Genomic DNA, 11,467 nt, shown 5'->3' on the forward strand with positions numbered 1-11,467 from the left:
GTGGAGAGACTTTACCCGCGCGCGTGACTAAAGCGGACGTGGAGAGACTTTACCCGCGCGCGTGTCTAAAGCCGACGTGGAGAGACTTTACCCGCGCGCGTCTAAAGGCGACGTGGAGAGACTTTACCCGCGCGCGTGTCTAAAGGCGACGTGGAGAGACTTTACCCGCGCGCGTCTAAAGGCGACGTGGAGAGACTTTACCCGCGCGCGTGTCTAAAGGCGACGTGGAGAGACTTTACCCGCAGGTAAAATTTTCGAGTGCAGGGACGGGGCCATTTTATGAATAAATCTTAGAAAAAAAGGGAATATTATGAATAAATCGGGCCGGGAAGCGTTTGACAATAGTCCTCCATGACAGTTTACAAGCGAAAATTTGCATGCTGCACGCTGATTGGTTGACGAAATCTGTGTGCTTGGCTCTGATTGGCTGCCGAGCCGTGGTCCGGAGGATGCCGAAGCTCCACGTTTTTTCGCCCGGTCGGCCCCTGGACAAAATGATTTGGACAGGGTGTTTTCAAATCTAAAAGTCTGCTTCAAAATAAAATAAACACTAGACAAGAGAATACATGATTACTTTGGGAGCAGCCTCATTTTAATGTCTGGGGGTCACGATTACCAACAGGGGTCATTTTGGGGTCTTTTTCCTTTGTGTACCACCTGATCTCTACAAATACACAAGCCCGACACCCCTGAACCGCTCTTGGCCCCTCGCTCGCGCCCGTTTGACCCGACGTTGACCCGCTGGAAACCGGGACGAGGGCGGCCCCGTTGTTTCTCTGGTTCACGATGGGAGATTCCGTGCGTGTAACCGTGGAGACCGAATGGCACGCACCTCGACCTGAAAGTCTCTCTCGCTGCGTTATGTAAGGCTCCTGCAAATAGGACGGGGATTCCGGCATAAACAAATGTGTCTCAGTCAAAAGGACAGGGAAAGACGTCTTGCTCGAGAGTCTCATTTGAAAAACAAATGTCTTTGAGCGTCACGAGGTCGTCCTAGTAACAGACGGTGAAAACGTTCTCGTGATCGTGGGACGTCTGGGGTCTTGGCGTTTGGCAGAGGGTTACACAGACGTGACGGGAGCGGCTGCCATGGCGACGGGAGGAGGGGGGAAGAGGACGGAGGGAAGATGGCGGAGAAATGGAGAGGGTTTAGAGGAGAACGTGACGGAGCAAAGTGTCAAGAGTTGATACTGCAATACTTACATTATTTACTGTTATTAACTGTTATTAAGCACATAAATGGTGTCTAAAGGATGACAGTTCCTCTAGTCTGCCCCAAGATTTATGAACTCTATGAAATCTATGACATTTAGCTCTCAAAATGGTCACGATTGTCATTTTTTTGTTCCTAAACTTATATTGTGACCTGAATAATGACGAGTATTTAAATACAGAATAATCTCCACATCAGATGTATCAGTTTATGTATGTTCTCGTTGGTGTCACAGTCTTTACATTTGAACTCAATTACAAGGATTTTTATCATCCATTTGTTTATCTGTGACATTTTTCACTGCAGATAATAGTAGTTTCTTTAATATTAATCTGTTTTTTTAATATTTGGAGCTTGCTGAATTATTTCTAACACACTTCAGAATTGAACTGAGTCCCCGCCCTCTTTGTTTGCCTCCTCAGATGCGCGAGTCGGAGCCGGTCGCCGCGGTAACCCTCACTCACCTCGGCGACTTTGGGCGGCACGGCGTCTCCCAGCACTTCCCTGTAGAAGCTCTGCTGGCTCATGTAGCACGACACGCCACTGGTGCGTTTGAAGGCGTCTTTCAGACGCTTCAGCTCCACGTCCGTCACTGCAACACAGACACAACACGCTTAGAACACGCTTAAGAACACAGACACAACACGCTTAGAACACAGCTAGAACACGCTTAGAACAGACACGTACACGCTTAGAACACGCTTAAGAACACGGCTAGAACACGCTTAGAACACAGACACGTACACGCTTAGAACACGCTTAAGAACACGGCTAGAACACAGACATATACACGCTTAGAACGCTTAGAACGCGGCTTGAACACATTAAGAAAAGGTTTAGAACACATTTAGAACACATGTAGAACACATGTAGAACACATTTAGAAGACAGAAACGCTCTTGTAACCCTGACCTCTGCACTATATTCTAAAATATTCTTCGGTCACAATATTTCAACCTTTATTTGGTTAAAATGCATTTTAAAAGTCTAAATGTTCAGTAGAATTAGTCATTTGTCTTGTCAACTGGTGAATTGCGGCCCATAGTGTCATGGACCACGTGTAGGTGGAGACGTGACCTTCATTCAGGACATTGTCTTCATATTTACTTCATATTTACAATAAAAGCAGAAGCTGCAGGAGAAACACTGGAGACACTTCCAAACCACAAATCAATACAAACAGATGAAGGAAGAGCAGCGGGTCAACAACAACTCATTCAACCACACCAACAACCACACCAACAACAACAGCAACAGCAACAGCAACAACAACAGCAACAACAACAACAGCAACAACAACAGCAACAACAACAACAGCAACAACAACAGCAACAACGGCCCAAAACCAACACACGACAATATGTAAATGTGATACTTCTGAGCTATTGACCGAAAGAAGTTATTAAAATACATACAATACAAATTATAATAAAAGATATTCATTTGACGCCAAATGTGTTAAGAATTAATAGAAATCTGTCTGCACATGTATAGTATCGCCAGCTCTCTTGGGCTCCCCCGGCGGGCGGGTCTCGGTCTCTTGGGCGGGTTTCTTGGGGTCCCCCCCGGCGGGCGGGTCTCTTGGGGTCCCCCCGGCGGGCGGGTCTCTTGGGGTCCCCCTCTCTTGGGCTTCCCCCGGCGGGCGGGTCTCTTGGGGTCCCCCTCTCTTGGGGTTCCCCCCGGCGGGCGGGTCTCTTGGGGTCCCCCTCTCTTGGGGTCCCCCCCGGCGGGCGGGTCTCTTGGGGTCCCCCCCGGCGGGCGGGTCTCTTGGGCTCTGCTTCCATCGTCGATTTAAACCTGATCCACTTGGAGACGGCACTTCGGCAGGTCGAGAGTAAACGCCGTGATCAGGCGTCGATGAGAGTCAGAGCGACAGACGCAAACTAAAGCGTTAATTATTTACACGGCCGGACCAGGACTGCACTTTAGGACGACATTGATTGTGTCACTGAGGTTGGATCAGTCTGAAAACTGTGATTCGCTCTCAATAAAAGGAGGGACATACACATATGAGGAGGCCCGTCCATCATCTACTGACTCTGCCCCGCCCACTTTCCCCTCTATTCTTCATACTTTATGTGATATTTAACCCAATCAAAAGGGTCGTTTAGCATCTCTCAGGAGCGCTCATCACTCACTAAACACAAGTCTGTTTTCATGGCCGGTCTGAACGTGGCGCAGCTCGTTCCGCTCACACTCAGGACATAATGGTGGAACTGTGACTCGCACAAGGCGGGACTCGTCACCAACAGGACGTTTGTAAAGGCCCGAGGCGCCGGAGCCGTTCTTAACACACTGAGCATTATCACACGTACAGCGAGGACGCAGCCAGAAGCAAGAGCATCTCCTGAATTACAAATATAGTCAAACCAGAGATAGTTTTATTGTGTTTTTCAGGATTGATGCATCAGACAAAAGTAAATGATTGTATTTCCAGATTATACGTTCTACGATATGGTAAAGTAGCATTTAACACAAGAAGTTGATGTGCACGTACAGACAACGAAATGTGTGTTAAGTATTTTTATATAATTTAAAAAGCATCTAAACCGTCTCATGTTAGCATCAGGAGGAGCTAAGCTAACGCCGTGTGTTTTAGTTCACGTGTGAGGACTTAAAAGATTGCAAATGCACTGTAAATATAATTACATTTCACTGCTCGTGTACACTCACTGAATTCAAGGCTTCTTCTTGGAACTAAACTGGGAATAAATCAGGAAATAAACCTTGATCAGGAAAAAAGCGCAAGAAAAAAGGGAGCATCTGCTGCTGCGTAAAACCAGAGCCAAAGAGACAATAAGATTTAAACTTGATAACGTCCACTAAAGCCTGGCAATCCAGCTCGTCTTTATTAGGATTTACTACTGTGGAGTGGTCCTGGTCTTCTTTTAGTCCTGGTTTGGCCCTGGTTTGGTCCCGGTTTGGTCCCGGTTTGGTCCCGATCCTGGTAAAGAGGATCTGTAAATCTGTAAAGCTGTAATCTAAAGCACAGTGCACGCCCCCTCGTGCCCCTCGGCCCCCTCGTGCCTCCTCGTCCCCCAGCTTCCTGATCGGCTCTGTGTTTGGCGTCCTCAGACCAGTTAAACCAGACTGAGTGATGTTCAGATCAATATTCACTCTTCCTGGCACTTTACGCTCGGACAAAATGCAAGTGAAAGCAGCGGTTTAGATAAAGCCGCGAGTGTTTGACAGAAGAACCGTGTGGTGTCGGGGCGTGTCACTGCGTCACAGTTTAAGAGCAAAAGTTGTATTCATGCAGATCAGGCCTGAATATGAAACGCACATGGATATGAAATGACATCATCGCTCTTTAAGTTTACATATTCTTTAAAAACAGTGAATAACTCATTTAAATCGTATTAAAATCGGGCGTTTAAATACTTTCCGACATAATCTAAAAATAGCAGTGGCAGCAGCTGATGCAAAGTGGCTAAAGCAAACACTGCTCTGTCCAGAGACGAGTAAACACAAGGAGGACATGCAAATCTATGAGTCCAGAGACGTGTACGAGTGAGAGATGACAGAGCTGAAGCGGTCAGTGCGCACGGCAGCGGTCAGTGCGCACGGCGGCGGTCAGTGCGCACGGCGGCGGTCAGTGCGCACGGCAGCGGTCAGTGCGCACGGCAGCGGTCAGTGCGCACGGCGGCGGTCGCTAAGCTAACAGTTTCTCACGGTACGCATTTCATGTATCAAAGCGCTTTCTTAAATAAATAAATAATTTCTAAAGAACTTCATTTTATCCCGATTGTGAATAATATACTGTCCAAAGTAAGTGTAACATTGAAAAATTGGTTGACTAAAAAATTGGAAAAAAAAGAGCTTTAACATTTACTATTTTAGTTTTGATTAAACAACACTACAATTGTCTTAAAACACTAAAGATGTTTATGTTTACAATAGTACTGTCATTTCAATATAAAAAGAGCAAGTGTACCTTTAATACTGTTTCAACTCATCTTTTTGTCCACATTTGTTTCTGTTTTAAAGTCACAGATAATAATTAAACTGGAAACAGAAGTGAACAGAAGCGTGTTCAGACGAGGTAAAGGACCGTGCAGCTTCCTGTTTTTGGCTTTAAGGTCGATCCATGTTCAGCAGAACTAAAACTATCAACTCTGCCAACTTCAGTTTCCCTTCATGACGATACAGAGGAAAACAGGAAAACCGGGTCAAAACCGGGTCGAAACGTGGTCGAAACGGGGTCGAAACAAGGCCGAAACGGGGTCGAAACGTGGTCGAAACAAGGCCGAAACGGGGTCGAAACGTGGTCAAAACGAGGCCGAAACGGGGTCGAAACGTGGTCGAAACAAGGCCGAAACGGGGTCGAAACGGGGTCGAAACAAGGCCGAAACGGGGTCGAAACGGGGTCGAAACAAGGCCGAAACGGGGTCAAAACGGGGTCGGAACGGGGTCGAAACAAGGTCGGAACAGGGTCGGAACAGGGTCGGAACAGGGTCGGAACAGGGTCGGAAATGGGTCGAAACAGGGCCGAAACAGGGCCGAAACAGGGCCGAAACAGGGCCGAAACAGGGCCGAAACAGGGTCGAAACAGAGTCAACATCGATTGTTCAGAATCCAGAGAAACTTTGTGCTGAAAAGCTCTGTTGATATTTGTGGACTCATATGTGGGGCAAATGCTGATTATTTTGCAGTAATTCTGTCATTTAAACACAGCTGTTTAAAGAGAGCAGTGTTCTCTTTGCACTGAAGTGTTCAAATAAAGCTGTATGTGTTCTATAGGCGCCAGGTCGGCCAAAACCACGGGAAATATCAGCAAAAAAAATGCAAATATTGTCTGCCCGGTGTCTCTATAAATCGTGTCTTTGAGGCGTCCCGTTCGGCCCGTCCCGTTCGGCCCGTTCGGTTCGGCCCGGCCCGTTCGTCACGGCCCGTCCCGTTCGGCCCATCCCGTTCGGCCCGTCCGGCCCATCCCGTCCGGCCCGTCCCGTCCGGCCCGTCCCGTCCGGCCCGTCCCGTCCGGCCCGTCCCGTCCGTCCCGTTCGGCCCGTCCCGGCCCGTCCCGTTCGGCCCGTCCCGTCCCGGCCCGACCCGTTCGGCCCGTCCCGGCCCATCCCGTTCGGCCTGTCCCGTCCCGGCCTACTCCGGCCTACTCCGGCCCATCCCGTTCGGCCCGTCCCGGCCCATCCCGTCCCGGCCCGTTCCGGCCCGTCCCGTCCCGGCCCGTTCCGGCCCGTTTGTCCTGCTTTTGTCCTGCTTTTGTCCTGCTTTTGTCCTGCTTTTGTCCTGCTTTTGTCCTGCTTTTGTCCTGCTTTTGTCCTGCTTTTGTCCTGCTTTTGTCCTGCTTTTGTCCTGCTTTTGTCCTGCTTAAATCCTTTTAAGTGAAATGATCAGGACTAAAACACGAGCAGGTGATTGATGGACTGAGCCTCCTAAAGACCCCGTCACTCTCAACTTTCATTTCCTCTTGTCGTTTCCGTCCTGCCATCTTCCTTTACAGTTCTCTCCTGGACATAGCACAGGTCAGAGTAATCGATGTGAGAGCCGGTGTAAAGGCTGAAGGCCGCTGTAAACATCCTAGTGTCGCTTTAGCCAGTCAAACACGCGACTCCACACGAACGACTAACCGTCCACCGACTCAGGGAACGCTTAGAAATGACACGAAACACCCGGTCAAAGGGTCATTTCAACAACAAACTGTATTTTATAAATACATGTACACAACAAACAAACAAACAAACAAACATCTGCCAAATCAAGTCCACACTAGAACTACACGCTTAATTCTCATTCACACAACGCAAAAGGAAAATAATGAGCGGCTAGAAAGAAATGTCGAAACAGAGTCAAACCCGGGTGGAAACAGAGTCAAAACCAGGTAAAAACAAAACCAGGTGGAAATAGAGTCAAAACCAGGTTGAAATAGAGTCAAAACCGGGTGCAAGCAGAGTTAAAACCAGGTAAAAACAAAACCAGGTGGAAACAGAGCCAAAACCAGGTCAAAACCAGGTCAAAACCAGGTCAAAACCAGGTTGAAATAGGGTCAAAACCAGGTGCAAACAGAGTCAAACCAGGGTAAAAAAAACAGGTCGAAACAGAGTCAAAACCAGGTCGTAAAAGTATAAAAACTGTTTTTAAGTGCTACAGTAAATCCTTTCTGAATAAATGCTGATAAAATAGGCAGTATATGTTTTAGTCCAGGTCTAGTCCAAGTTTAGTACGAGGTTTATGCTGCGTCCCGTTTGTCCTCAGAGGTCGGGACTCGGAGCTTTGAGAGACGTTTTCTCAGAGGTTTGTGTGTCCTAGTGTCAAATCGCAGTGGATTACAGTTTAAGAACATTAACGACTCAAAACAAGTAACACAAACTCAAAAAAGTGCACCAAATCAGACAAAATACAGAGCCAACTGAGGTCATTCATCAGCCCGGACAGCTTTATTACATTTGTAGTTTATAAAGCATCGACTGAGTGAATTATTGCTTTAGCTGACGTTAGCAACATTAGCATCAGAGAACATTAAAACTGCAGAGGCTCAACAGCAGGAACAGGTTCACAGACAGAAGGAGAAAGCAAAGATAAAACAGTACAAGAACCATCAATGTTTGACCTGTCGGGTGTTCAATTGTGTCTGAACGAAGGGCGCGGCCGTGACAGCATAACTCGGATCAACTCTGGGTCTTTAAATGTCCAAAGAGGGAATTCAGCGACGTGAGAATGTTCCAGAGTGAATTTACGAGTCAGATCTCAGAAAACCCCACCTCTCAGGTGGAGTGGAAGGCATCGTACGCTCCTGTTTGTCCACTAAACTTTTATACGAACAAAAACACATCTAAACAAACTAATTAATTGTGTTTTAACGAGGTGGTGGTCCTGGTGGGAAATATTGCCAAAAACGTCAACAATGCATCAAAATGTGTTTAAATGTGTTGTATATTCACTTCAAAACATGACTGGACCATCAAATGAACCACAAAAGTGCAAAAACTTGACTTAAATTAAACATTTATCTCTCCATTTAATGTACTGTTAGTTTTGAATCATTTTAACTATCGACAATATACTGAAATTTCCAAAGATAATTGTGATATTACACATGTTTTTGACATGTCTCTGGTCTGTAATTGTGCAGCCGAACTGTAATTTCATAATGGACTTTAAATGTCTTTATTTACCTCTTTCCCAATGTAATGTTGACACACCCTGAGTGTTCTGATAAGCTCTTGTTCCAACATATTTTCTTGTATTTTCTTTAAATTATTTATTTTTCATTTAAACACCAATCATTGCATATAAATCAAGCTAGTCTTCTATTTTTTTATTATTATTTTTATTTTTAAACGCCAATTATTGCATATGAATCAAGCTAGTCGTCTATTTTTTATTAATATATATTTTTTAATTCAAACGCCAATAACTACATATAAAATCAAGCTAGTAGTCCATTTTTTGTATTATTATTTATCATTCAAACACCAATTATTGCATATAAATCAAGCTATTCGTCTATATATATATATATATATTTTTTATATTTTTTATTTAAACGCAAATTATTGCATATGATCACGCTAGTTGTAATTTTTTTGGGTATTTTGTATTTTATTTAAACGCCAATCATTACATAATCATTACATAAATAAAGCTAGTCGTCTATTTTTTATTATTATAATCGTTTTCATTTAAACGCGAATAACTACATATAAAATCAAGCTAGTAGTACTTTTAAAAAAAATATATTTTTCATTCAAACACCAATTATTGCATATAAATCAAGCTATTCGTCTATATTTTATTGTTATGTTTTTAACGCCAATAATTGCATATAAATCAAGCTAGTCTTCTCTTTTTAAATGTAATAATAAATAAATAGATCCAGCTCGTGCTCTGTCACACTCCGCACAGATTGTTGACTTTGGCCGTGACAAAAACAAAGCTACGTTTCCCGCGACAGCCGCGTGACAGCCGCGTCTTCCCCGCTGACAGCGCCCACAACACGCGCCTCCCAGTTACACGCATCTGTCACGCGGGGCGGCTCTGCTTGAACCCCCCAAACCACCGCAATCGAACCGCGAACGATGCTAGTTCTGGTTAGCTGCCTTCGGCTAACAGCTGCGCGCAAACACATCACTCACTGTTGACAAGTTAGCCGCGGATGCTAACGCGGATGCTAACGCTTGACACCGCGGCATAACGGGGACGTTCCGCCTCGTTGCGCGGTGCGTCGCGTTGACAGGCTAGCTCCCCGTTAGCACGTCACAGCGCCACTCGCAACAGTTTGGGACGCTAGCTTGTTGGGCAGAATCACGCGAAAACGTCCGGTAGTTACGGACGTGGCCTCGGTTTACCGTCATGTCAAGGCCGTTAACGCGATAAACGCCATATAACGTGCCATAAACGCGCGATACACTGCCGCGGGAAGCGCTGCCGTGCGTGTTTTGATTGCGGAAAATGACGCTTCAGCCCCCGCGTTTGGTGTCAACCGCGGCGCTTTCCGTTAAATCCCCGGTTGTGTCAGGCGTATATTCGCGTGTTGTAAATGCGGTGCGCGTCTCGTGCGACTGTCGCGTTTCGTACGCCGCAAAACAAGGCCAATTAAAAAGGCAGAATGTGCAGCGGAGGTGTTATGACCGAAGACGCGGCCCGTAGTCAACACGGCAAATGTGCGGCTAAAGCTGTGAAAAACGAACGAGTTAAGACGTTTTAAGCATCGTTAAGTTAAAAAAGAGGATGTAAATAAACAAATATAAGTGAATAATGTAAGATTTGTCATTCTGTCTGACCTAATTGCGAGAGGTGATGGGATATTTTTCATTACTAGACACTTTTCTAGACAACAAGCCATAAACAAGATAAACTGAATGATTGTACGCGTCACAAGTGCAGCACGAGGCTACAACGGAAAGAAAAACATCGTAAAATGTCAACAAATATGACTAAAAAGTGCGATTTTGATGCAGATTGTCGTCGTCAAAACGGAGCGAGCGGACCATCTGACCGGGGACGCATTTCTCCGCGCTACACCGGCCCAAGCTAGCGGCGCGTGAAGTGGATTTAGCCGCAGCGGGAGCGCGTTACGAACAGCCGCGACACTTGCCTCTCTTCGCGGCCTCGTCAAACGACAGGAACCCGATCCGCGACTCTTTGGCCCCCATGATGCTCTCGGCTCACTTCATGCTCGCGCTGCCCCGGGGAAGCGTGCGAGCGTCAGCGGGGGAAGCAGCAGCCTGTTGTCGGTGTGTCTGTGTCGGTATTCCGGGCTAGCCTCCGCGGGTCTGACGCTGACGGCGGAGCGGCGGCGGAGGCTGGTGGTCACGCCCCCCCCTGCTACGTCACGGCACGTGATCGGCGGCTCGTCTGATCGCAGGACCCCGGATGTAAATAAAAACACAGATCATAATTTACAAAATGAGAAAGAAATGTATTTGTCTGTAGACTTTTGTAGAGTTCAAGAATATGAAGGTTATTTTGTGTTTTTATAACGATTATTTTTTTTTAAAACATGGAATCTAGTAAAAATATTCATGGTGTATGAATACGATTATTATTTTTTTTAAATACAATGCCAAAAAAAATACAATGTCAAAAAAATGAAATTCAATGTAAAAAATAAATAAATTCACTGTAAAAATAAATAAATTCGATGTAAAAAAAAAAGAAAATCGATGTAAACAAAAATACGATGTCAAAAAACAACACAAAACAACCTTCATGAAGAACAGCAGGAGAATAGAAAGATGCAATCAAGATAAAGAATTGTAAAAAAAGAAACATGTGTACAATAAGTGGCTTTGATTGACATTTTAGATCAGTTTTATATAGTCTGCCAATATTAGTGTTGTTAAAACATTTGGTAAAGTCATGTAAGCTGCTTGAACTGTGCATTTCCCATGGCATTTCCAGGTGTATGTTTTAAACTATGAAGAGTTGCTCCCTCTAGTGGCGGCAGACGTGAACAACACGAGTTAAATTGGGTCAAATGAAGTCATTTAAGGTCAATTAAAGTTTGTCTGACATGTGGAAAACGGCTATGATTTCAAATGTCTAAAGGAAAAAGATGTTTCTCAGCACCAGTCACTTTAATCACGCACTGCACTTTTCACTTTCTGCATCTGTAAATGTAATTATACACGTTTGTGAACATTGTAAGCCCATTTTCATCTTATTAGTACATTAATTTGTTGCTCTTTAATGCGTGCCTTATTTTGAAGTCATATATCTTGCTTTTATAATTGTTCATTGTTTCATGTTGCACTGAATCACCAAAGCAAGAAGTAGTAGTAGTAGTAGTAGTAGTAG

General features: G+C 45.2%; 1 protein-coding gene across 1 annotated transcript in view; it reads right to left on the minus strand.

Annotated features, from left to right (window-relative positions):
• usp32 (ubiquitin specific peptidase 32) overlaps positions 1–10,439 on the minus strand; it is a 54,222-nt gene extending 43,783 nt beyond the window's left edge. Inside the window, exons 1-2 of the mRNA XM_072456149.1 lie at positions 10,266–10,439; positions 1,678–1,805 (exon numbers count right to left, since the gene is read on the minus strand). Coding sequence (XP_072312250.1) covers positions 1,678–1,805; positions 10,266–10,323 — 186 coding nt within the window. The 5' untranslated portion in view covers positions 10,324–10,439. The remainder of the gene's footprint in view (positions 1–1,677; positions 1,806–10,265) is intronic.
• Positions 10,440–11,467: the final 1,028 nt, after the last annotated feature.

This window comes from Eucyclogobius newberryi, unplaced genomic scaffold, assembly GCF_026437365.1.
Source record: "Eucyclogobius newberryi isolate DKJ021-1_F unplaced genomic scaffold, fEucNew1.0.hap1 SCAF_10, whole genome shotgun sequence".
NCBI lineage: Eukaryota > Metazoa > Chordata > Actinopteri > Gobiiformes > Gobiidae > Eucyclogobius > Eucyclogobius newberryi.